Source organism: Primulina tabacum, chromosome 3 (genome assembly GCF_025594145.1).
Source record: "Primulina tabacum isolate GXHZ01 chromosome 3, ASM2559414v2, whole genome shotgun sequence".
Lineage (NCBI taxonomy): Eukaryota > Viridiplantae > Streptophyta > Magnoliopsida > Lamiales > Gesneriaceae > Primulina > Primulina tabacum.
This window is the reverse complement of record NC_134552.1, coordinates 7,711,253-7,738,410: the sequence shown is the minus strand read 5'-3', so window position 1 is coordinate 7,738,410 and position 27,158 is coordinate 7,711,253. Positions and strand designations below refer to the sequence as shown.

The window sequence follows — 27,158 nt, the reverse complement described above, 5'->3', positions numbered from 1 at the left end:
GACCCAAATAAGCGATCCGTCTCACAAAATACGATCCGTGAGACCGTTTCACACAAGTTTTTGCCCTCTAAAATTATTAAAAGACATTTAATCATACATTTTCTTGTATGGATATAATATAATATATATATATATATATATATATATATATATATATATATATATCATTCATAGTCTATAAAATAAAAATCAAACATAAATTGATTTGTTAATTAGAATATTAATTTATTTTGTGTATATGAAATTTAAATTAATCTGCGACACCCAAAAAAGACAAATTTTTTACTAATATATATTTTTTAATAAAATAAGTGAGATATTTTTTTTTTTTGCTCGATAATTTTCGCGACTAAGATCAGAGAAAATGATATTTTACCAACAATAAGGAAAATAATTATTTTTTCTTTTTGACGCTTAGCCGAACCGCAATCAGATTTTCAAGTGCGGTAAGTAGAATAGGACAATGTTCTTAAATTAGATAATGTTTTCCTCATTTGCCATTTTCTTTTACATTCTGTCGTGCCTTTTTTTTTATTATTATTAGTATTATTATTATTATTATTATTATTATTATTATTATTATTATTATTATAATACATTAATCTTCATAAAAACATTAATTAATATGAAATATGATAAATGTTAAAGCGTGATTGAAGAATTTAATAAACTGTGTTTGTGTGATATGATCTCACAAGTCGTATTTTGGGAGACAGATCTCTTTTTTGGGTCATCAATGAAAAAATATTATTTTTTATGATAAAAATATTATTTTTTATTGGTGAATATCGGAAGGATTGACCCGTCTAACAAATAAAGATTCGTGAGACCGTCTCACAATATATATATATATATATATAAATCATAATAATAATTATGATTTATATAAATATTTATTTATGATAATGAAGACTTTAGATAATGGGGACAAAGGTTATCTGGATGGGATGATCAAACTTATCTTTTCCTTTTTGTATTTTGTTTTTATACCCCAAAAAACAGCTTTATTAAGTGGGCTAAACATGTGGGAAACAGCTGGCTTTTTAACTTTTTAAAGAGGAAATTGAATAAATACATCCAATATTTCGGAATTACCTTAGTAGTGGATTAATAACCGATCGAATCGATGTACTTGATTCGTCAAATAAATGAAGATTTACGAATAATTTTCAGACCACGAAGCATGAAATTAAAACTCGTTTAGATCTATCAAAATAATTTGAGGTCGAATCTGATTCGAAAAGTCGGAGAGATAGCTTGTGTTCGATGATCTCTCGTAACCAAATTGGCTCAATCAAGTATTCTGCATTAAATATGATTAACAAATTAAACCGATCTTATAACCGATCCGTTCAATTTGGAACCGGTCCAAAACCGGTTTCATACTACTATAATTTGTGAATATATTAATTTACATGAAACTTATATTTAATTTAGTTATGTATAGTGATTTTTCAAAAAATAGTTTCAATTTGGTTTCAATACGGTCCAATTTAATTTTAATACAATTTTATTTGGTTTTGGATCGAGTTACACTCTCAAACTGACAAAACCATAATCGATCCAATATGATATCAAACATCTCAGATCGATTAAATTTGGTTCGAAACAGGTGTGTTCCGATCCGGTAACATAGCTCTCAGCCTACAGACATTATGTATTTTCTTGCAAAAGATCGTTCTTTTATACAAACTATTTATCTGTATATTTTCCTTTTAAAAAAATGTCCGTTGGAAACCATCTAGCTGGCATTAAATTACCTTTCTCGCAGGTTGTTTTTTTTTTAATAATAATTTCGGGTTCGGAATATTAATTGTGCTATCCATTAACAATCTGACACCTGTCACGGGTGGAAATAACGGCCTATGTGATTCATGACCGTTGGAAATTAAAAGGCGCACCTCACCTGGAAACGGTCCCTCAAATTATGCGACGAATCCGACAATTGAACTTCTCATTTATGTTCTTTCTTCTTGCAAAGGGGGGGACATTATATATTTTTCATCATTTAAATATTTTTTTAAACGATTTCCTATTTAAATTAACTAAACTATATATATAAGTTGGACTTGAACTCAAAACCAAATGGGTTTTTGGAGTCTCCCCACACCGCTAGGCTAAAATATAATTGATTATTACATTTATAATTTTAGAATCATATGATATAATATATTCCATTAGTAATTTATTTGCCACAATCTTCAAACAGAGTTGGCGACGTTTGATCGTGCACATAACGTTGAGTCCCATGTGCATACAAGATATGTGGGAGGTGGGGAGTATCATTTCTCCAGCAAAAATCGACATGTCGAAACAATAGCATGAAATTAGGTTTTATTCTCCTCTGCCCGCACATTTGCCGCCATCTCTCATCACTTTAGGGCATGTTATACCTTTCACAGAGGATCGATTAGATTCTTGTTCCATAGGATGAATTCTTATAGTCGTTATGTGCTCAAGTTTCGAATTGATCATATACCTTAGCTGTTTCGAAGTGACGAAAACAAGTGGCAACCCTCGACTTCTTTATTTTTATGCTGCATTGATGAATTTCGCATTCCAATTGCAAGTCATTGATACGAAATTTAGATCCCACATAGTCATCATCATGAAATTTATCATGTATGTTTCAAACAATTTAAGTTAATTGAAATGAGAAGAAAAACAAGTAAGAATGAATGGTCTTGGAGAATGGGACAAGGACTGAGCCCATCTGACACTATTCACGGGCTGACTGGCCCATAATACAGAGTCTGGACTCTGGAGCACCACGCCTCCATCCAGATTCTGCCATTTGCAGCAGACGACGGAGTTGAAATGTCAACGCACAAGAAAACGACGAATTCTTCCATGATCAGCCCATTTTTTCCCCTAATTCAGAGAAGGTCCTATTTTCGCACTTACAAGAAGAAAAATGTTGAGCTTTTTAGCTGGTCAGTTGGGATCTTCAAAGCCATCGACTAATCCCATTTTCTGGGAGATTCTGATATGCCGATTTTTGAGCTTTGAAAGAGAGAAGAAAAGACTGCACATACACTTAAAATGGGTAAACGAGGGTATGTAGTATGCATGCAAAATCGTTGCCCCAGGTAGTTAAAACTAAAAAAATATGTTTGTCAAGAACTCGACCAGACGAAAATTTTGACAGGAACTCAAACACAAAAAAACATATTACACAGGGATTTTGAAGTACCCAAAATATCATTACCTTATAACAAGAAGATTAAATTATTTTTAAAAACAATTTACGAGTCAAATCAGCACAACTCAACTAAATCCGAGACTCAGAGAGGGAAGGTGCTAAAATAGACTTGTGAAACGAAGGGGCAGGAACACGAGGCCGCTAATTTTATCAAGGAAAAAACTTGGTGCATAATAATCCAGCCAAAAATATTTCGAGAGGACCAAATTCCATTCCACGCACGTAAAGATCACATAAACTAAGAAATACATTCAACATACGTGATTAAGGGAATTGCAATAACAATCTGACCGTCATAGACCCACATAATTAACATGCACTGACAATGAAAAAGACATACCCCATACCGATACACCATAAAACTACCTACTCATAGAAATATAGACATCATTCGAATGCCCATGCATTCTCCCTTCGAACCTCCTCTTCTTCTTCTGGGGTGAAGTCATTTTTTATGTTGAATGTCTTACGGATTTCCTCTGGCGTCTTTCCTTTGATCATGTCAGCAACAGTTTGACAAGTTAGGTCAAGCAGGCTCTTGATGTTCAAGTAGTTTGCAGCCTGAAAAGAATGATGCTTAGAGTAACAAAACACCAAGAATATGAATACTCTAGCAATCAATTGCAGCAACTCTGCCATATATTCATAATAGTGATCTTATCTGTGATGTCTATAATTTTGAAAGGGTAAAACATATCAGACAAAAACTAAATGCGTATTCACAAGAGAATAAAATGTCAACAGCATCAATAAACATGAAAGATATATTGATTGTTTGAACTGAATAAACAGCAAGAAGTCAACAATATCACAAGAATCAATTGTTTCTTACCACATTTTACTAAAACCTTGAAGTTCTTGAGAAGTAATGCAATAGAAATATCTTAATCAGTAACCCTAAACAAAATTTTAAATTGATGTGTATCACACAGTACAAGAATGAGAGAAAATACAGAAGAAAACTATCACACAACACTGCAACTGTATTACTGTAATACTGATAGGCGCAATCTCAATTCCAACTATCAAGACCGAATCCAGAAACCATTAGATTAAATATGACAGTATTGTATAGATCATATGAATTATGTGAATAGCAGAAACATGCCAAAAAAAGGGAAGTCTAGTGTAAAACCATAACCCAAAGCAGTAAATCATCACATATCTCACATTCTGCAGAATTATAAAATAGAAAAAATAGCTATGAAAACTCTCAACTAGTCTAGGCACAACCTCTGGGCCCAGACACGTCCCAAGACACATCCTTATAATAGGGGAAAGGGCTTCACTTTACGCCCCTTGAAGGCCCAAGATGTATTATAATCGTTACTCGTGAGGATTGTTTATTTCCAAGTACACTAAAATAAAACACTAGATCATATAATGAAGAAAATTGGTTTTTAAAGATATTATTTGCAGTTACATCCATTAAGTTCAAGGCTTCGTGCCATGAGCCTAGGCTCCATGACACATCTATGCAGCGCCCAAGTAACCTTTGCACCATCACATAACAAAACTTCTCAAAAACACCGACAGCAGCAAAATATATACAAACAACAGAATCAAGGAGAAAATTAGCCAAATTTGACCGAACGGAATAGGAATTACCAAGATAAGATCAAAAAGCGTGCCCTGGTCAACCTTGACAAACTCAGTATCGAACGCCTTCAATTCATCGTCAACGACTTTGTCGGAGGAGCACATCCCACCGTCAGCAGTGGCTTTAGATGCGGCTTCCACGTGTTTCTTGCAATACTCGATCACTTTCGCCAAGATCCTGGATGTAACGTTGGGCAAGGGTATAGTCGTATCGGCGCAGTTATCCTCGATCATATGCTTTATGGTTTGTGATTCCAGCGCCACCAACTCCTCAACTTCGAAAGTTTCTCCATCGGAGCTCTTCAGAACAATCATATTCGGAGAGGCGTCTGCGGAAGACATCGTTTTTGCTTTCTGGATTTAGAACCCTAAGAGCGAGAAAGAAGAAAAGTTTGGTTGAGACTGTATAAATATCTATAATATTGTTTTAAGTGTGATGTCTTGAAATATCTAGAATACCAAAATATTTAATTTCATAATTATCTTTTTATTTTACTAAATTTTTTTTCAAATCACAACATATTTTAAATATAACAAAATCAAAACAAAATTTAACTTTTAAATCAACCATTTTTTTAAATTAAAAATAATTTCATGTTAATTATTTAATATTATTTAACCAAATTAAAAATAATAATAACAAGTGAAATGTCATTTTTTACTAATATAAATTGTGATAGCGGGCGGCCGAGAGGGAGCGTACGAGAAGATAATTGCTCTATATATATATATATATATATAACAATGCGACTTACAAAAGTTGCTACTTCTGGTCAAATGGCGACAATGGATCCAATTAAGCCAACACTTTTGACTTTACTGGGCAGGCCCGTGAATTCTAGAACCCAAGACCAATAATTGTAAACAGGCCCAGCTCACTATCCCCACCCACCCACACGCGTAATCTATACTAGTTATTCTGTGCACACATCACACGTGATGCATGTGTGTACAATTTTTTTATTATTATCGATGGATTAAAGTAAAATTTGACAAACTATGGAGTGAATAAATTGATATTTGAATTGTTGTAATAAAAAAATAAAAATAAAACTGTGTGTTGAAATTAAAAAACAAAAAACAAAAGTGTAATATTAATATCATATAAGGATAAAGTTGGAAAAAAAAATTGGTGTCTGATTACTATCATGTCCTCAACTTTAATAAAATAAAATAGATATAATTTCAATATATTCGATTGGTAAAAAATAAAGATGTTTATTTTTCAAAGGTTGGACTTTTGTTTTAAGATCTAAATATTCAATGGAGGATGTGACATCCACCAAGTTTTCCAATGTATTATTGAGGAGTCATTAAATTATTAAATATTCTATTAGCAATAAATTTTCTTGTGGTCTAAGCATAGCCGTCGTATATGATCAAGTCATAGTATTTAACTATGAACAAAAAAATAATTATAGATAAAATTTGTTTAAAAAATCTATGAAATTAGACAAATTAAAATATCATTTAGAACAATGTATTTAATTTGGAGAGTGGTTTGACTGTGAGAAATGATTTGAGATATAAATTCCTTACTATAAATCTTGGCATATCTGAAATTCATTATAATTAATATTGAAATTTGATAAACTGACGTTGAATTGATTTGAAATACACTTAAATTTTGTTCACGCAGCAAAAAAAATGAAATTAAAATCAAAAAATTTGAAATACATCAATCCAATCTAAATACTGTCTGTTTTGTCATGACTCATTGTAACTTTTAAAAGATAAATAATACAATTTCAAAATTAAGATCATATAAATATTATCCCGGATAAAAATTGAAATCTGGAAAATTCCAAAATGATAAAATGTTCTGCACCCTAAATTTCTGATTTCCAAAATTTAAATGCAGAAATATCAAAACATGATATGAATAATAATAACGTTGTAATGAACTGAGAAAGACAAATTCAAGATATGGTTAGGCACAGAGCTGTCATCTTTGGAAGTGGTAAAGAAGTTGGTATGCAGTTTATCCTTCCCAACTTCACCTTCTCCTCTTCTTTACTACTGCAAAAATTCTTGCAGTCGTGCTCCCAAAATTTGAGTGAATATTGGGGCTTCAAAATTGGGAATGGAGAGGCTAATTCACTCCAAGGCTATCCCTTCGAAACCTCACTGTAACTTGAAGCCCAGTTCTCATCCCCTTGTTCCACGCTTCGTGGGAGTTGAATCCTCCAGGAAAATGGCTTTTTCGTTGGCTTCATTTCGTTGGGTGCCACTTCGGGTCAAGTCGCCATCTTGCAGTCTCCAAGACCCGTCTTTGGTTTCCCCTGAAACCCGGGAAGAGTTGTCGTTTTCCGTGGATTCGACTGATGGGCTGGCGCCTAAGCCTCATTTGCGTAGACTAATCCCTCTGATATATTCTCCGCAGCAAAAGGTATAAATGCTTTGGAAATTGTGTTACGTTTTAGTTTTTGAGTGCTTATGTTTCTTTTGATTGAGTTCCTTCATCGATTTTGGCCTTTGTTATGTGACGTTTACTATAAGAGCTAAAGGCCGGAATTTTACCCAGGGATCTTGAATCGGTTCCTCCTTATTTGCGTATCTAAAATCACTGTTTATTGTCAAAGTGCATCAGGTCTTGTTGTTTAGTTAACTAAATTCAAAGCCCTGTTGTCCCTTTGCATGTAGTGTGTGTGTGTGTGTGTGTGTGTGTTAATCATCAAAGGACTCGGGATCATTCATGGCACATTTAATTTGGAAGTCCCGAAATTTTATTTCATGGAGGATGTTTCCCCCATGTTTCGCTGATAACATGAAATAGGGTGGTACTTACACAACAATGATTGTGTCTCTATTGTTGTCAATACAAGTAGGAAGCACTTATGGCATTTTTCCCAGGAGCAGTAGACCCTTGTTAGAACCTGAGTGTTGTATTCTGAAGAATTATAAATGACTCTAATGGTGGTTGTGAGATGTTCATCAAAATCTTTCTCGCGAGTATCGTTGTTGGTTATCGTTTTCCATGCTCTTTTTCCATTTTTCTGACAGAACTTGTCTACTTTTTCTGCAGTGAAGACTAGTTTTGGTATATATAACATGTAAGCTTTACAAAAAAAAATCCAGTCGTAATGAACTAGTTGGAACATGAGGATCAACTCTATGACGGCAGACTGTCGTTGTTTATTATCTTGCCAACCATTGTGATCCTGAGTAATATTATGCATGAATTCATCACTAATTACTGGTTATGACAGACTCATGTAGAAAATATCTAATGTGAGTCTAGGTGTAGGAACAAAGATTGAATGCAAAAAAATTGCGCCTGGAATGTCTTCTAAGAAAATAATTTGAAATGCATACCTGGACAATTTGAAATTATTTCGATAAGGTGTTATTATTGTACCATATGTTTTTCCCTTTTTAACATATTCTGGTATCTATATTGGGGTTTGTTTCAACCTACCCGTGCAGGCATTGCCTGCACGGGCAATGAACGGCCCGGATCACTCCACGTGAGTGATCCGGGCCCACCTCCCTGTAAAAAAAAAAAAAAAATTGGCTCGAAAAAATCCGAGTCGTTGGATCGACCCCTGCAGGCAGTGCCCGCAGGGGTAGGGTCAACCGAACCCTATATTGGTAAATGATTGTCGATATATTTCAGGTAGTTAATGCAGGGGCAGTGATATTATTGTCTGCAATCCTTTTGACGTTACTCCACCCTGTTGTCGTGTCACCGGCTTTTGCTAGTTTCCCAAATGCAGCCAAGACTGGAGTCCCTGCAGCAACTAGTCTTCTACGCTTTGAGTTACTGAGCAGCGCATGGACTGGATTCTTGGCGGGTTGCTTGCTTGCACACATTATCAGGTCCCGACCATCTTGCTGCCTTGGCTCCACTTTCAATTGGCTGCTCGAGGATGGAAAGTGCTGCTGTTGGAGCCCTTTGGGGATGTGGGCATGATGCGTGGCAGTTGATATTTGGCTTACTTTTCTTACTTTTGAAAGATCGGCTACATATTGAAGTCTTGAGAACTTGGGGCACGAGAGTGGTGGGGTTTACTCTACTCGTTATTGGAGCCATGGGAATAAGGGAAGCGTCAGAAGTACCCGTCCCGTGTGTTGTCCTGGAGAATGGTGAGTGTGATGTGAGTGGATATGAAATGATCGCAAGCCCTTCAATCGGAAAGAAGAAATTTGGTTTTACCACGTTTGCTACGGGGATTGTTCATGGATTGCAGGCCGGATGCTTTGCTGATGATCTTACCCGCACTTGCATTGCCTTCTCGTTTGGCTGGTGCTGCGTTTCTGTTCATGTTCTTGGTTGGGACGGTTTTCGCTATGGGAAGCTATACAATGTTTATCGGGTCATGCAGTCAAGTGCTCAAGGAAAAGGTACCTAGAGTAACTGAAAAACTCACTTGGGCATCTTCTCTTGTAGCAATTGGTTTAGGGATTGTCATTTTGATCAGTGAGTTTTTTGGATTAAACTTGTATTGGTTAGGTATATCATGTTTTTGCATGAGAAATGATGGTGATTCTGCGTATTCATTCCAAGCTTTAGCCTATTTTAATATTCAAGTATGGAATATGGTCATCAAATCAATTTTTTAATGATGATGATGATGATGATGATGAAGAAAAAGCATATCAATACCAAGCAATTATTAACATCACCGAAAGGACGAGGTTATTGAACTTCGATTCATATACACCTATGGGAAAGAACCCCTTTACATTTGAACAATACAAGAACACCACCCCCTTCTAAAAACATGTGCCTCCCAAAGTTTAAGATATTCGTCTAGAGTTTGAATACGTGCACATAATTCGCAGCAGGTTCCAAATTGTAAACTCAAAAATGTTTGCAGAAACAAACATAGCAGCGTCATTTGACAAGAGTTGTAGCTGCAGAAATAATCCCTACTGCTTCTTATTAATGTCATAGACTATGCAAGCATCAGCCGCGGTTTTCATCTGCCACCATAAAATGAATGAATCACTCAATAAAAGGAGGCATATAAGGCAAGAACCCAGAAAGATATACAGTAACTTTCTAAGAATTTTTTTATGGGAATTACATCTAATGATGCTATGAAGTGAATCAGGTTCGGGCCCATGGGACATTCCTTTTACCTTTCGACCAAGCACATAACTGGAATAATATCCACAAAAAAATCGATTACTACCCTCACAACCGGCCATTGTACTATGAAGTCAGCTGCTTCTTCAGCTGTATGCATTTTAATTACTTGAGCTACACGTGTTTGATCTTCATAGTTAGAATCGAGACTCGAGATAGAATCACAAATTTATAGACATGCAATTCTAATACTCAGAATCATGCATTCACGATCATTATGTGGAAAATAGAAACATTGTCTATAAGAACAATGAGGCTAAGTCGCACACCTGTATAATATTAACTATCTGCTTGATTAACCATCCAACAATAACCAAAGTAAGTGATGACAAATAGAACCAACTTTGTGTTGCAGCATTCACTAGAACCTGAAGGTAAAAATATCACAGGTACATGAGTATTACATAATCAATCTTGGGTGCAAAAATATTGATGCAATCGAGAAGAAAAGACTTACATCAATGAGACCCTTGTTCTCCTTAGCTAGAAGAAATAAAAGAATGTAAAGAACCTAATAGTCAAACGGATTCAATAAAGTAAGTCTATCAAAAAGGTAATAAACTATTTCTGGTACACATTATCAAAAACATTCACCTCACAAGAAACACAACAGTAACACATAAATTTGCGGTTCCCATAGTAAAGTTTGAACAACCAATTGCTGCTATCTTTGACATCCTTATGGCTAATTTTTCCCACCAAGAAGGTGCTGTAATACATTAGCAAGTGAAAATAAAATATCAAAATCTGTGAGATGCTTACATGGCAAGTAAGTTAAAAAGTGAGCACTGTCACATGATCCCTAATTTGATTTAGTTCAATAAATTTTAAAACAGAGTCCAAAAGGTGATTTAACAAGAAAATAAATACCTATACATTTGCAACCAATGGCTGGCTATATCTAGAGCAAGCAGCGACAAGAAAATAAATCCAGGCCTGGCTTTCAGAAGTGAGAACTCATAATATAGTAAATAAACCCCAAACAGCACGAAATAAAGTTTAAAAAAAATCACCTATAAACTTGCGATAAAATCACCAGGAGACAAGCTGTGCTTATCCTGTGGAAAAACACCCAAATTAAGATTTTAACTTAGCCATCACACATTGAAGACCAAACACGTGTCAGGTGAAGTGTGGAACCAGGGGTAAAATGACATGTAAATGGCGCTACAAAATTTAGACAACACATACCTGTCAGTAACCATGTCCAGAACTGCTCCAAAAGTTGAAACTGTATTAAACAAGTTAACGTTTCAAAGTCCATTCAAATGTAACAAGCAAGCTGGGTTAGCCAGGGGTGAAATGCTAAGAATGGAGGCATCATTAGATTCTTTCAAATTATGATGCACTATTTCTAGATTACGATGGACGGATAATTCCAAATATTATCCTGTATTGTGTGGGAAATTTTCTCTACGTTCACAAAACAGATATACGCGTGGTATACCCCTTTACGCCTCAAGAAGTATCCTTCAAAATATAAAATTTCCCCAGATTCAGCGGAAGAAAATCACTCATTATACTTGTGTTCTAAATTACATCAAACTGACCAAAAGTAATGCCCTTGAACATTATGAAACCTCAGAACACAATTATAACGAATAAAGTTCTTCGAGATTAGGGAACAAGGCAACATTTTGACATCGACTGACAAATCAACAAGGCACAAACCCTAACCTTGATTCAGTTTGCGAGCAAACCAGCCATCCAAAGCATCACAAACGAAGCTAAAAAAGTAAACATAAATGCAATTAAACAACAGATAATTTGAAATCAAATTAAAATGAAAAAACATACGCCAGAAATAAAATCCACACCTGACAAAATACAGAATAGAGAATAGAGTTTTGTCCTTGAAGCATATCGCAAAAGCAAAGCAATTCATTAATATTCTAATGTAACCTGCAAGCTCTCGTTGATTTACCAAATAAAGAATATCACCACATCATTATCATTAGAAAAAACCAACAAAAATCATGATATATCATCAAACACTTTATCAATTATGCCCACCGATAATGTTTGGAACGTAAAGGTAAACTGTCAAGGTGCTGGGTGGCCTCATTTTGTCTGCCATATGAGGAATTGATAGCTTTGCAGAGTATATCTGGAAATCAATCAACGAAAGGAATCAAAATCTCTTTTATCAATAAATAAATTCTTGTTTGCAGGCAACCCCAACAGTCCATGTGCTCCAGGTAGAAAATGGGGAATATCTCTAATATGTTAAAACCTACGGGGAAAAGTGAAATATTCACAAGTTTTTAGAACCCGATCACATAAATCAATGCTTTAATATAACTAATCAGTCTGCACACACACCACTTTTATACAATTGGGACCATTTGGCTTGTAAGATGTGCCGATGAAGGATGAAATGATAAATTAAAAGAAGGATAATATAGCTGATTTTTAACTCTAATAATTGTAAAACTTGAATCAAACGCCGGATAATATTAGGATGTCGAATCTCATAATTCGCACCAAACGATGCTTATACAATAATACAAAAAAGCACGAACATTGCATGCGCAATATAACGTAACTATTATGTTCTGTTCATAATAACATTATCATCCATTCATCAATTATATATCAATGTCTATACGAAGAAACATGTCAATGATGTCTAGAATCTGGATCCAAAAGTACAACAAAACCAAAGCCTCTATGCTTTTCTCATCAACATACACCCAAATACTTTGTTGTTTCACCATGAAAGTTGAAACACCAATAAAACAAACCAAAACTTAGAGTGACCAATACTCAGTGCAGTTTTCGAAATGTGACGATTTCTGTAAGTTATTTGCTAATGGGCTGACCAAAATCCTAGTGAATACATACCAACAAAAAAGATCAAGCAGCCATGATCTAGCTTTTAATTGGCAATCAAGAGATCATCCCTACAAGTCCATGATTGAAGACTCTAATTCTACTTTAGGACAAAGATGTCAAAAACTCTAGATATACGAGATAATAAGGTTGTAACTTCTTGAGGGAAAAAAAAGCCCTGTAAAACATGCCAACTTGGTACCAAAATTTTTAGGTGACTTGTCTCTAAAAAAGAAATGAATAAAAACAAGCTCGAAATGCAACTTGAAAAAGTTGAGCAATCGAACAACTAGGAAGGGCGAACCCTGCTTAGATCACAGAGCTACAAGCACGGATATATACAAACGTTTTCATAAATCAACACTGGATAAAAACAATATACCGGTGAAACCAAAACGACTTGACGATAGATGATTACCCTCTACGGCAAACAATCAACATTTACCTCAGATTTTCAATCAGGATACAAGAAACATCGAGCGTCAGAGAGAGTTGCGGAGAAAGATCGAATTCATGGAGGCGAAAAGAAACCCTAGAAAAGGGCAAAGAATAATAACGTAGAAATGCAGCACACTAGCATCGAATTTGCATCGGGGGAACAATCCAGAGAAGAAGAGACGAGAAGACAAGGTGCCAGGGAACCAATTGATATCATTATCAAATACAAAGAATTGCTGGTAAAAAAAATGTAATGAATAAGCTTGGATTTTAAATATTGTATTTTTTTATAGATAAAATCTACGTGAGACGGTCTCACGGGTCGTATTTTGTGAGATGAATCTCTTATTTGGGTCATCAATGAAAAAGTATTACTTTTTATGCTAAAAATATTAATTTTTGTTGTGAACATCGATAGGATTGAACCGTTTCACACATAAAAATTCATCACGAGAAATCTACTTTTTTTTATGTATACGAAGAAAATTGAACCTTGGGAAATGAAATAAAAGTATGGTATGTATTAATGAGGAGTTTGTGTTTATTGAATTGAATTGAATTGAATTATAGAGGGGTGATATAGTAATGTATGTGGACGGCCTTGATTTCCAACGTCTGGAATCTTCAACACTCAGTTTATGGGCCGAGGAAAGAAAATTAAATAAGTGGCCACAAAATTGGACTGACACAAAGCCCATTAAGTGAAGCTTCATCGCCAACAAGGCCCCTCTTCCCAATCACGTGAAATTGAGTCCAGTAGGCCCGAATCTCAAGACCTTGAAGTTTTCCTTGCATTTCTGTTTTGCTCCCCAACTCAAGAATAATGGCCACACGCGGGCGGATTTGATACGCTTATCTATGAGGAAAATGGGGCATATGGTACACCATTGTTGATGGGATTACTACAGTTTTTTCAAGACTTTGAGTTACCCAAAAAATTCATCTTGATTTTCTCCATCTCTTTAATTTATAATTAAATAAAAACATGTGTAGCTTTTATATCGATGCGATACCTAATATTCATACATTTAACGATCTACGTGGGTGATTAAGTAGTCGAAGACGAACTCAAAAGTAACATATCAATGGAAACAATAGATTTTAAGTCATTTATTGGGTGTAAATTTTAAGGAATTGATTTGACGATGTTTATTCAACAAAGCAATTTTAAGAAGAGAATATCGGTTAAGACTTGAGATATGGTTCAGGAAAGCAATTCAACTGCTTTTGATATATGTTCGAGTTGTTGGAGTATGTGAGCGTTAGATCAATGATCATAAATTCGATTTTCTTATTAATATCTTTTCGAACGAATATGTCAAAAATAATTTACTTGACTGACGTATTTTACATCGAAAACAAAAAACAAAAAAAACAAGAAACGAATTCTACATTAAAAACAATACTGACTCCACATACATAGTACAGCACGAATCAAGCCGTCCGACACAAGGCGAAGCTCAATTTTTACTCGAATTAAGAGAAATTGACATCCCGAAAAATGTTAAGTAGAGTTTCTATTGGAACAAATATGGATGTCTATCGCAGCAGCCGAATACTTCACTCAGACCAATAATGCTGTGCCAACATCTTTATTTTTGTGTACCTTTCAATTAGAATAATAAGGTTTTTTTTGTAGATCTAGATTTAATAGCCTTTTTTCCCGCACAAAACCAACATTTCCTCGTAATAATTACGACAACATGAAAAGCACCACCAAGTTTAATCACAACTGAATGCGCAGTGCAATAATATATTTTTATATCTTTTTTCAAAGTTTGTGTGATATTGTAGTCTATTTTGCTTTAATGTCCATCTTAATTGAAAATACTGGTTTTGTTCGGTTAGTTTTAATTTTTTTGTCTTACGAGAACTAGCTGTCGTTATTTTCCAGTAAATCTTGGTACTAATGCAATATTCTATTAATCATGTTAGTCAGGTAAACCACTATAGACTAACCATGTACCACAGGCTCATCCAAAAAGGTGTTGGCATGAAAAATCTTGGCATGAAAAATCGAACTAAAAATCAATGATCAAATACTCACATGCTCTATTAATTTGGATATTTGCTGAGATGATTGATTAGTTTTAAATCTTATAACTCTTTTTCATTGTTCAAACACGTGCATACGCTATCAACTTAGATATCTGTTGAGGCCGGTTAGTTTTAATTATTATATGTTCTTTGGTTTGTTATTTAATAAAATCTACTATATACATTTGGTTTGGTGTGAGTTTGACAACAATAGAACCAATCTGATACGAAACAAACCTAGTGCTAATCAACATTTTTTTTAAAATCTTTTATTTTGAACTAGATTACATCGTCTCCAATCGTTGTAGAATTATTTTTTCATTTTATATTTATTTAGGAGTAGATCTCTTGTGAGACGGTTTCACGAATCTTTATCTGTGACACGGGCAAATCTTACCGAAATTCACAATAAAAAGTAACACTCTTAGCATAAAAAGTAATATTTTTCATGAATGAGATAAATAATAGATCTGTATGACAAAATATGATATGTGATATCGTCTCACATAAATTTTTGTCATTATTTAGACACTAATATATTCTTTTTATTTTTGTGATTGTACATGCGTAGTGTACTTTATATTTGGGTTTATATGTGTAAATTTTTTTTTTTAAATTTAGTTAATTTTTATACAAAACTATGAACACTTTATATTGAACTATTGTTCGAATGAATAATATGTGTATTTTTTTTAACTTTTAATTTATGAATTTTCAGAAGTGGACGATATATAATATATAGTTATGAGTAATTATAAGTTTAATAAAATGGGGTTTCCAAAAGAAAATAATTCGATAAGAAAAAAAAAATTAATATAATAGAGACGTTTTTATAAAATTTAATTGTTGTCGAACCATCAAAGATATCAAGCTTTAGATATTGTACATATGCAACATTTGCAAGAAAGACTAGGTTTGGCGTTTCATTTATAAAATAAAAACAACAAAAATAAAAATAACAAAACGATGGAGATTAGGTCAAGACGTCTCAAGATTACTAAAGGAGGGCGAAAACATAAATAAGATAAAATGTGTCTAGTTTTACTAGAATACTGAGTGTATCTATTTAATTTAATTTAATTTAAACATAAAGAAATTTTTTTTATCATAAAAGTAAGAACTATGCGTATCAAATATAAATATTGTCTCGGAAGCCGTAATATCTTATGACAACACGCAACAAAATAATAAAATAGACAATTAATTAACTTAATTAAAATATCTCAGAGATAATTATGCACAAGTATGTGCGATGTCTCAAGGCACAATAATCACTGTAAAAAAAATTGAGTTTACAAAATCAATACTAATGATTATATGAAAAACTATCTTTTCTAACAAGTAAAGGAATCAAATTGCTTTCTAAAAACGACAATAGAATAACAATGAATGCAAAAACTATGTGCCAAAAACTGGAGCAACAAAACAAAATCTTCAATCAGCACTTTCACATGTGTTTTTATTCAGATATCTCCAACCACCGCGACAAAACAGTCGTAAATAACATTAATCTTCAAATGTGCAACGCTTTACTACTTAATTATTCTTTATGTGAGTATTTATCTCTATTTCTTCACACTTGTGTGCAACATACTATCCTTATGAAAACTAGATCATATATGTAAGACAAATGAAAAAAATTGAAACTTATACAATTGATACATATGGAACATGTAAAAAGTCCATGCAAGCGAACAACTTCGATGGCTATATGTATCATTCAAACGTTTTGCAATATCGATATTAAATTAAAACTTGTGAAATTATTGATTGAAAAAAGACCAGGAGCCTAGAGGTGATCTCGAGAAGCCAAGAGGAGACCAAGCTGGAACTACTTCGGGTAAAGTGAACATCTATCCTGCCTCGACCACCATTTTTCGCCCTGGCATGCAGCTACCCGTGAAACATGACATATCACTAAATGCTCATTCAAGCTTGTGCTCATGTTCTTGGTCGGACAAGACATAAAAGTCTAGGTCAACTGATCGTGGAGCCTGTTCACATATAATTGCGGGACATGTTTTCCTGTGTCTAAGAGATCTTCTTGAGGCTGAGACGTGGGCCATGTCCTCATATCGTGGCCACTGCACGAGTATCTCGGGATAGTCACTTACTCTTACACTCTATAAATACTTTTGAGAAAGATAAAATCGGATAGTTCACTTTCATTTTCATAAGCATTCCATCTATACTCATTAAAAAATATTTTATTTCATTTGCGTGAATACTTAATTCACGTGAACGTCATAATAGTCACACCAAAGATCTTCTGATGCTCCACAGATACTTTTTGTTTTTAAATATGTAGACCATCTAGCTCAGATTCATCTAACCTGATCATCATCATTCACAAAAAATGAACATGTATCTGCTCAAAAAATTATACATCCAGCACACCCAATTTTTCGAGGAGTATCTATTTACAATAATGAGAACAATAAAACGTGAAACATCCACCAACCTGACAGCAGTGCACCAATTGGATTACATAATTACAGTAGTAAAACCATCACATTCACTCGTTGCTTTTTATAACATTATTATTATATCATCTTTCAGGCACGGACAATGTGACAGTACACGCCCCCGGTAAAAATAATCTGACACGAATAATCAAATCAATCGAGGTAAAAATAAAACAAAATCCCATTGAGGTAAAAAAAAAAAAGGGAAACAGTACTCCCCATCGTTTTCTTCCTACTCTTATGGAAAAATCTTTGAATATATATATTTTTTTACTATTTAAAAAGTTGTATAATACGACGTATGACAGAGTTATCAGAAGGGACTGTTCATACAAACAATGTTACATCATTTGATGAAGAAATTGGCCAAAAGTTCATGGAATGAACGCTTCTAAGCTGGCTTTTTTCACCATTTTACAGACGGGGCAGGAATCAAGAAATGCCTCACAATCTTTGCATGAACACAGATGCCTGCAAGGCAACATGATAACGCACGCTTTTCGAGAACCGCAGCATCTGCAGATCATCTTCCTCGTGTTTTGTTCCTCGTTCTCTTCGATTCGGAAACACGACTCTGCGTCTTCGGCTGCATTGATTGACAGGCACGCAGACTCTCTGAGACGTTGGATTTTGCTGTTCAATGCCGCGGCAATGGCTTCCTTCTCCTTGGCTGCCATTTTCCATGTATGGTTCTCCATCTCCATTCTTTCCAGATGTTTTTCCAGCTCCATTCTTCTGTTTGTTGCATTCAAGATCTCTTCTTCCTTTTGTTTGAGTAAAGATTGGATATTTGATTCGTATTCTTCATCATTGTTGAGATTTGGTTCTTTCTTTGCTCTTGCAAAGCCTGCCTCAGTCTCTCGTTCTGGTGGGATATAAAAGAAAATCAGACGAACCCATTTCACATCAGATGTAACTCGACAATCTCAGAAGAAGAAGAAGAAGAAGATTACAAATTCACAGTAACGAAAATTAATGGTTACTCTTTCCCAGCAAAAATATGATGAATAAACATAAATAAAATTGTTCACCTGTAAACTGATGAATCGATCGATTTCCATTCTCTGTTTCTCGATCTGGGAAGAGAGAGACCGCGAAAACAAAACAGATTGCTGATCTTTCACGGTGAAATTCTTAAGAAATGAGCTTTGATTCTTATGCTGATAAAAATTCTGAAACGGACCAAACTGCATCAATTGCTGGTGCTGAGGAATTAAAAATGAGTGATTAAATCCAGCGTCAGTCTCCATGATGGAATCATGAGGACCCCCCAAAGAAAACCCAAAACTCTGATCCGAAACCAGCTGTGCTTGAATGGCCATTGAATCGAGGAATAAATATCCGCAACCAAACACAAATCCCTTCTCCTCAGGACCTTCTTCTCACCTTTATTCCAACACAAATGCACCGAAAGATGAAGCAAACAAAGTGGGGTTCGGTTGTAAACAAGAAACTTGGTGACATTTTCTTGGGTAATAATAAATATATATAGATAGACAAAATAGGCAGCCACCCCTCCCTAATCTACACCGTATAATGTGCTGTGCTACAGTTTTATGTTTGGCAAAACCTATGTTAAAATTTTTTCTTGGTTTTGGTCAGGCTAAAAGGTCACCTTAAATAAATAAATAAATGTAAATAAAGTGTGGTGCCATTAATTCTACCAGGGTAATTTGCATAATCCTAGTTGGATTTATTAAAGACTATGAAAAGTGAGGAGAGGAGATCGTGTGGCGTGGGGTCCATTTGTTCTTTTATTATTATTATTATTATTATTATTATTATTCTTCATTTTCTATTTAATTGAATATCATAATTTTTACACAAAAATTTACGTGAGACGGTCTTACGGATCTTATTTTGTGAGACGAATATCTTATTTGGATGTTCCATGAAAAAATATTACTTTTTACAGTAAGAGTATTACTTTTTATTGTGAATATTGATAGGGTTGATCGGTTTCACAGATAAAGATTCGTGAGACCGTCTCACAAAGACCTACTCTAATTTTAATAATATCTTTTCTTAATCAATTTATATAGTAAGAAACACAAGAGAGAGAGAGAGAGAGAGATATATATATATATATATATATATATATATGAATTATTCTTGTGATGTGAATTAACACATGCATATTATGTGACTAAACAATCGGGTCAGAAATTTCGAAGCGAGTGGGTTTCTGAACTTTGTGAGGTGGGTTGGGAGTATTATATATATAATTTTATATATTAATATTATTTATAATCCAGTTCGTATTTCTTTTCTGTAATAAACTAAATTATTAATAAAAATAGAACAATAGGTGGATTACGAAAAACATCACTCGTCTTAAAATTTATCGAGAAAATAGAACATAAAGTGAATGACAAATAACAGAACTCGCCATAGGAAGAATTCAAGAAAAATAACAGGTGAATAGTGTTTAAAAACAAGAGTAGGTCTCTTGTGAGACGGTCTCACGAATCTTTATCTGTGAAACGGGTCAACCCTACCGATTTTCATAATAAAAAGTAATACTCTTAGTATAAAAAGTAATACTTTTTCATGGATGACCTAAATAAGATATCTGTATCACAAAATACGACCCGTAAGATCGTCTCACACAAGTTTTTGCTTAGAAACAAAAGTGAAGAGTTGAAAATCAGAAGTAGATAGTATTTAATAAATAATCAATTTTAATACTAATTTGATTTCAATTAAACTAAACAGAAATAAATATAGAACATAAATTTAAGAAAAACACAAAACTAATTTTTTTAAAAAAATTAATTATTGTAAACACTCTCATGTTTTAATTTTAGTACATAGATATCATGCATGGTAAGAAATTATATCTTGAATTTTTTTTTCAATATAGATACTTTGTTGCAATCAATCATTTTTTTATACAAGTTGAATCCAAATTTCAAACAGTAATTTTTTTGATAAAGTAAGTTTCACTTTATCTTATTTTATCTATAAACATCAAGATATTAAATTTTCTTTAATTTTTAATATATATATATATATATATATATTATATTATTCATGATTTAACAAGAACATTGTTTTTTGCATTAAAGTGGAAGATATGTTTGAATTATCACTTGGCATTGCAAAAGTTAACTCCACGTACTCTTTCATGTTTAATGTTTAATGAATAAAAACGAGGGGAAAGGGTCGGTTAAAGGGAATAATACCTTTGTCAATTTTTGGTTCATTTGTAAAAGGCAAAAGAATAGGATTCCAACCACTCCCACATTGTTAAAAATTTCATCGCCATAATCACCACCTTTGAATGCGTTGATGTTGAGTGATTTCTTTTAAATACATATAATTAAATTACATGATTACGTCATCGAATTATAAAATTAACACACAAACTCGTATGAAACTGTTTCATAAATCAAATTCTTGACAAAATTTCAATCAGATCCGATTAATAAAAAATTAAGCTCGATATTTTTTACTCGGTCTTGTTAAACATTTTCTTTAAATTTTCAAGCATGATGTTTGGACTTATCGCTTTTATTGAAACCTTTAACTACATGATCTCTTGCTTTGTTTTCATCCCATTGACAATTATAGAGCTTCTTGAATGCTCTTATTGTAAATTGCAGACATCGCAAAACACGTATATTCTAGTTGTTTTAAATCTCAATCAATCAATTATGCATAATGTCAAACTAGGTAGTCGTATAATTGGCTTTCACGTGATAATAGTCATAGAAGTAAATCAAATTCTAGGAAACGCGCTTTTAGCTCATGAGAATTAAAGTCGTTTCCGCTTTCGTGGATGGCTTTGATGACCGAGTCAGCTTTTTATCGGCGGTTTGTTCTATTTCTCTATTTGGTGATATTCTGTATGGATCCGGATCATGAATGACCCGAGATATTAATTGGATAGCTCAGATCAGAGCCAATATGCCGGGTATTCTCCTCACTACCCGGGCACTTCATCTTTTCCCGGATCATCAACAGCCCGAGACCTCATACAAGCATCCGGGTACCTTACCACCCGGGCCACCTCGAGAATTGCACCAAACTCGAGTGTGATTGATACATGCTGTTTAATCTGTCAGAGCAACATGGGTTTGGAGTGTTCTAAAAATCATCAGAAGTTATAGTATGAACAGCCGACTTGCCATACCTAGTAGGTGGCGCTGGAAACGAGACACATACCTCATTTTCTACTATAAATAGCAGGTAACTCAAATTCCTTAACACTAAATTATTGATTTGATCCGGTGGAGCCTCTTACCCGGCTCATCCATTTCGCAAAGATCACATCACAATCCAATGAGAATTTATCAATTTTTTGAATAGGTTACAAATAATAGTGAATATTTATTTATAGCATGCCCAACTAAAGTCCTGATACATAGATTTTTTGATCTTTCGAAGTATAATGAGTAAATTTTTGGGCTAATGTAATAATCTGTAAATCACGTTAATCGAATAAATCACAATGGATAAATCATGTGTGACAAACTCGCATAAAAAAATGTTGGTAGAATAATCGAAGTTCTGACCATTGACCAAACGTTCAACTACGTCACTAACTTGGACACCCAAAATCGAACTTCTGATCATTGACCAAATATTCAACCACTACACTAACTCGGACACTCATTTGAAAGCAAAGTCCTAATATTTTTCTGACCAGTTGGTGATACAAATAATATACCAAAAAAACTTATATGAGACTCTCTCACGGATTAATTTTGGTGACATATCTCTAACCCGACTCTGATTCATTAAAAAATACTAATTTTTATAGAAAAAAATATTATTTTTTTGTAAATATAACTGGATCAATTCGTCTCACGAATTTATGATTCAGTTAGACAAGTACTTATAAAATGTTTTTATAAAAGTTTTTTTACAAAATTTTATAAAATGTTTTAATGGTTATTTAAGAATAAATGTATTTTGACAACTATTTTATAAAAATATTTTTAGAGTTTAAAAGATGTCTCCACAACTATTAAAAAACGATTTTGTAGTTAAAAATATTAAGAAAGTATTTGGACAATTATTTTATAAAAAACTTTTAAATAAGTGTTTGGACAATTATTTTATAGAACACTTAAAAAAATTATTTTTCAAATTTTTTTTTACAAAAATCTTATCCAAAAACGTATTTTTAAGTTTTTTCATACATAAAACACTAAAAATATTTTTAAAGTATTTGTCCAATTATAATCTTATATTTTTTCGAATTTTTTTTTTAATAATCTATTTGTAGCTTGTAAAATTCGAAGATTTCGAAGGCGTTGCTTTGGTCGCCTATTTTGTGTGTATGTTGTATGATTTTATTTAATCAAATTAAATTATAAATATTTTATTGATCAATTTGCAAACTCCGTATTCAACCATATTGGAGAAAAATGACAATTAAGAATACTAACATATAATGTAACTTTGAATCATTTTCATTTTTAGAGTAAAAACATTCAGTTTTATCATTACTTTCAAAGGCAAATATTTCAGACCATTTTACGATTAACTTGAAGGCTTAAATATATTGTATTATTTCTATTTTTACGATTAACTTGAGGGGGTGCTTCCGGTCCGGTCGATATTGCTTATTCTGATGTTTGTAAGTGGTGGTATACAATAAATTTACCAACTAATGTGGATTTTTATATCGGAGTTTTTTTTTCTACTATTATTTTTTCCCCTCTCTTTAATAGAGAGTTGGCCACGTAAACTCACAATCCAAATAGAAACAGAGAGTTTCGTGGTTAAAAAATACCGAATCTCGTCCGAATCATCATTTGTTACGACTCTTCCGCATGTGTGTGTGTGTCCATATATATATATATATTATATAATTTATATGCACCTTTTATCACCATGATTATGCATCAAGTAAACAAGCAGCAATATCACGTGGAGTGTGAGAACCGAATTCCCAGCAGCTAACAATCCCAGCAACAGTTAATAATTCAGAAGATGATATTTTTTAGCAGACGGATTTCCAGCAGAAGCTGGTATCTTTCCAGTAGATTAGAATCCAGCGGACAGAATCCAGCAGCAGAAGAGCGAATTTCAGCAGACAGTTACTGATTCAGCTTAGACTTGTAACTGAAGCGTTAACATGAAATAAATGCTGTTAATGGCAGATTATGGTCATTAATAGGGAGGCTAACAGTCAGATTTTGGCCTATAAATAACACCCTCAAGTTTCTGAAATGAGTTACACAAGCTTTGAGATTATCACTTAAATTTCGAGTTAACAGAGAGTGTCTTTGTCAAGCAGTAAAATTCAGTAGCGAGAGCAGCCAAATTCCAGATACTTCAACCGAAACTTTATAGCAAATCACTGTAAGTGGGCTTATATATAAATATCTTGAAATCCGTTTGATAATTCTGTTTTAAAGTTCAGTTTCTGTATGTTTGATTTCTGATATATGATTTGAAGCACTGAAACTCCCTGGTGAACTAATGGTAGGAATATATATTCTGAACATTTCTGAATTCTGATTCTGATTCCTGGCCTCACCCCTTAGAGGAGAGAACATATAGGGGACTGATATCAGTTTAGCCATGAAATTCACTAACGTGCTCAGTGCTTATTAATTCTGATTTCTGATATGAAACATGTAAATTCTAAATTCTGATTTCTGTTATGAAAATACGAGTCTTCTGTATATTATTGTATTACTGTTTCTGTTGAAAACGATTTCGAAAACTGGGAGTTATTCCCGCCCCTGCTTACTGAGTGACAATCATATCACTCACACACCAAACGTATCTCAGATAAGAACGAGGAAGAAATATTAGAAGAAAAAGAGCAGATCCAATTATGGGGCTGGTGAAGAAGATTATTATTCTCAGTTTATGTTATGTTAATTCCGTTGTATCTGTTAAGACAATGTTATGTCTGGTTTTACATTTTCGCTGTAAAACATCGGTATTCGAGTTGTAACAGACAATTGATTTATTTCGTATTATGAATAAAAGACTGGTTTCTGAATTCTCTACTCTGAGGCTTGTTGTTTTCGAATGTAAATTTGAGAGCAACGCCGGTGTCAACCAACCCCCGTCCCGGGGCGTGACATGGAGCACCGGATTTAGTGCGTGTGTTTGTTTTTAAAAATAAATAAATTTTAATTTTATAATTGGACGAGCACGAATAATTGAAGCATGCATTATCTTCAATAATATATAGATTTATTGATGAATCTGATGCATGCACTAGGTTGAATCCATCTTGGCTGCGATTTCAAAATGCATCTCTCACATTTAAATTTAATTTAATGCCTTTTAATTTAACAATAATAGAATAAGTTCATCGACTATTCTTCACTTTTAGGTGAGTCGAGGTGTATATTAAACTGTCTGGAAAATAATTATGCTTTGTTTCTATTAATTTATATAACGATCGAGTTAAAATTGTAATAGTCGATCTTGTGACCACGATCGGAATAGATATGATTTACGATTTGCGACTTATTTTTGTTCTCTATGTATCTAAATGTTGTTTGAGCACATTACTTGATATTTTTGTATCGCATCTAACATCTTCCTTTGAATTATTATGTGAATGGAGCATTAATCATGTGTCACGGCATGCACCTAATTAATAATTCAACGAAGACAATTCCGAATGGACTTTGATCCAATTGCTTCAACCAAAGTGGCCCACAAACGATCAATTATAATTAAATGGGAAATTGGTCTTAATTCGATATCCCACGTTCACTGTGATTTATTATGTTCTCTTTTTAACTCTTGAATTGTTCATATGGAAACCGCGCTAAGAGTTGTTAATTGAAGGCCCAGTGAATTGATTAATTTTGATATTTCCTTTGTTCTACTAGTTAATTATTTTATTCACAAATGCCTCATTTTAATAATTGATGTAGAACGCGTTATGAATCCTCACTGGCAACTTTTCCAACGGGTTTGGGACCCTACGGGGAAAACTCGAAACGGGAATGAAGATTACTATCCTCATTCTCGAACCCACCCCGAAAATAATATCAATAATAAAATAATAATATTATTAATATCAATAATATAATAATATTATTATTAATATTGATATTATTACTAATAATAATAAATAATAATAAGTTTTGGTTCGAGAAAATATTCGAATCCGTCATAGTCTTGTCGTATTAATATTTTTGAAATGGGGATGGAAAGTTGATCCTCGAAGTTTTGGATTTGGGGATTCCTCGAATCCGAAAAAGCGGATATCGGGACGGGTATGGGGTGGGGATGGAATTCGAGGAGGGAGATGGAGATGACAAACCCGCCCCACCCCACCCCGCCTCATTGACATCGCTAATCCTCACATATATTTTTTGAAACTTTTTATTGATGTAAGTCGTCAAGTACAATATATTTCACTGTACATGTCTAGCTCCACATTCGGGCTAAAGGTAATGGCAGATTTATCAAAATTAATCCGCCGACTTGAGGCTTTGGAGTATATTTGCAATACCTTATGCAGATTTTGACTATTCCTTTCTGTTGCTGGGAGAAAAACTAGGTTGTCATTAGTAAAGAACAAACGTGACATCGAGGGGCTTGTAGTTGCAATCCGAATGCCACGGATCAGACCCTGTTGTATATATGAATGGAGCATCGAGGAAAGTCCTAGTGCACACATAACAAACAAGGAGAAAGTGGATCACCTTGTCTGATTCTTCTTCCTGGTTTCATCTAACCAAATAATCTTTGATTTAACACAAAGGAATAAGATATGTATCTCACACAACATATAATCTGGTTAATCCACCTGTCGGAAAAACACAATTTTGCCATAACAACTTCAAAGAAACTTTATTCTATCATGCCGTATGTCTTGCTCATATCTAGTTTGAGTGCAGTGTAACCCCTTTACTTTGCGGACGATTACGAATCCAATTTGTAGTTTCAAACCCCATAATAACATTATTTGTAATAAGCCGTTCTGGTATGAACACCACGTGAGTCTCATCAATAACATTAGTCAGTTCAGAGATCGGGAAATAATTTTATAGAAAATTATGCAAAGCCTGATAGGTCGAAAGTCTTTCACTATAACCGGATTTTTAAATTTAGGAATTAAGGTAATGGTAGTATCGTTACAATCTGTCAAATCTCTCCCATTATTCAGGATATCTAGGACTGCCCGAGTAATATCCTTACCACCAATTGGCCAAAACCTTCAAAAAAAGGCAGCCGGAAAAACCATCACTTCCTCGAGTCTTCTCTGAGGCAAGATCGGTCAACGTCTTCCTCACCTCTCGGCAAAAAAGAGCACAAAGCATGTTATTCATGAGATTAGTGACCGGTGGCGGATACATTCCAAAACTGGAGCCATAGCATCGGTAGATGGCGTGCATGATTTGAATAACTACGACTCTGCCTGCTCACCATATTCTGTTATAATAGGCAGATTAATTTGTTGGATCGAGTGTTCCCACACCAAATCCCTTTTAAGCATATCAAGTCGATTAATATCACTCTTAATTTTCTCGGCTAGATTCCGTAATCTAGTCCGAACCAT

At 33.8% G+C, this 27,158-nt stretch overlaps 4 protein-coding genes across 7 annotated transcripts; 1 reads left to right on the top strand and 3 right to left on the bottom strand.

The window, feature by feature from the left end:
* Positions 1 to 3,429: 3,429 nt before the first annotated feature.
* LOC142539813 (SKP1-like protein 1A) lies at positions 3,430 to 5,221 on the bottom strand. Its single transcript, XM_075645535.1, has 2 exons — positions 4,811 to 5,221; positions 3,430 to 3,763 (listed from the first exon to the last, which is right to left on the bottom strand). Exons 1-2 carry the CDS (start codon positions 5,141 to 5,143, stop codon positions 3,590 to 3,592), a joined length of 507 nt encoding a protein of 168 aa, XP_075501650.1. The 5' UTR covers positions 5,144 to 5,221; the 3' UTR covers positions 3,430 to 3,589.
* A 1,483-nt stretch (positions 5,222 to 6,704) lies between these two features.
* Positions 6,705 to 8,957, top strand: LOC142539812 (chloroplast protein FOR GROWTH AND FERTILITY 2-like). The gene is made up of 2 exons (XM_075645534.1): positions 6,705 to 7,190; positions 8,418 to 8,957. Exons 1-2 carry the CDS (start codon positions 6,885 to 6,887, stop codon positions 8,712 to 8,714), a joined length of 603 nt encoding a protein of 200 aa, XP_075501649.1. The 5' UTR covers positions 6,705 to 6,884; the 3' UTR covers positions 8,715 to 8,957.
* Positions 8,958 to 9,385: 428 nt separating this feature from the next.
* On the bottom strand, positions 9,386 to 13,405 carry LOC142539810 (CDP-diacylglycerol--inositol 3-phosphatidyltransferase 1-like). Of its 4 annotated transcripts, XM_075645531.1 has the most exons (12): positions 13,171 to 13,405; positions 12,738 to 12,825; positions 11,907 to 12,000; positions 11,711 to 11,795; positions 11,571 to 11,620; positions 11,085 to 11,124; positions 10,907 to 10,951; positions 10,764 to 10,829; positions 10,488 to 10,602; positions 10,351 to 10,404; positions 10,163 to 10,261; positions 9,386 to 9,727 (listed from the first exon to the last, which is right to left on the bottom strand). In XM_075645531.1, exons 3-12 carry the CDS (start codon positions 11,968 to 11,970, stop codon positions 9,674 to 9,676), a joined length of 672 nt encoding a protein of 223 aa, XP_075501646.1. In that variant the 5' UTR covers positions 11,971 to 12,000; positions 12,738 to 12,825; positions 13,171 to 13,405; the 3' UTR covers positions 9,386 to 9,673. The 4 variants fall into 4 exon arrangements, with proteins under 4 accessions (XP_075501646.1, XP_075501648.1, XP_075501645.1 ...); XM_075645533.1 differs by lacking the exon at positions 12,738 to 12,825 and having other exon boundaries at positions 13,108 to 13,405; XM_075645530.1 differs by lacking the exon at positions 12,738 to 12,825 and having other exon boundaries at positions 11,907 to 12,126.
* A 4,634-nt stretch (positions 13,406 to 18,039) lies between these two features.
* On the bottom strand, positions 18,040 to 18,987 carry LOC142538355 (putative BOI-related E3 ubiquitin-protein ligase 3). The gene is made up of 2 exons (XM_075643692.1): positions 18,705 to 18,987; positions 18,040 to 18,590 (listed from the first exon to the last, which is right to left on the bottom strand). The coding sequence occupies exons 1-2, from the start codon at positions 18,985 to 18,987 to the stop codon at positions 18,040 to 18,042; spliced, it is 834 nt and encodes a 277-aa protein (XP_075499807.1).
* Between the last annotated feature and the right edge of the window lie 8,171 nt (positions 18,988 to 27,158).

Bases quoted from the DNA above. Each gene is read 5' to 3' on its own strand.
- LOC142539812 (XM_075645534.1), top strand. From the start codon at position 6,885: ATGGAGAGGCTAATTCACTCCAAGGCTATCCCTTCGAAACCTCACTGT. The intron at 7,191-8,417 runs GTATAAATGCTT...GATATATTTCAG, and splicing joins TATATTCTCCGCAGCAAAAG to GTAGTTAATGCAGGGGCAGT.
- LOC142539810 (XM_075645533.1), bottom strand. From the start codon at position 11,970: ATGGCAGACAAAATGAGGCCACCCAGCACCTTGACAGTTTACCTTTAC. The intron at 11,796-11,906 runs GTGGGCATAATT...GAGAGCTTGCAG, and splicing joins TTACGTTCCAAACATTATCG to GTTACATTAGAATATTAATG. The intron at 9,728-10,162 runs GTGTGCGACTTA...TTATGGTGGCAG, and splicing joins AGATAGTTAATATTATACAG to ATGAAAACCGCGGCTGATGC.
- LOC142538355 (XM_075643692.1), bottom strand. From the start codon at position 18,987: ATGGCCATTCAAGCACAGCTGGTTTCGGATCAGAGTTTTGGGTTTTCT. The intron at 18,591-18,704 runs GTTTACAGGTGA...TCTTCTTCTGAG, and splicing joins GGAAATCGATCGATTCATCA to ATTGTCGAGTTACATCTGAT.
- LOC142539813 (XM_075645535.1), bottom strand. From the start codon at position 5,143: ATGTCTTCCGCAGACGCCTCTCCGAATATGATTGTTCTGAAGAGCTCC. The intron at 3,764-4,810 runs GTAATTCCTATT...CATTCTTTTCAG, and splicing joins CGCTTTTTGATCTTATCTTG to GCTGCAAACTACTTGAACAT.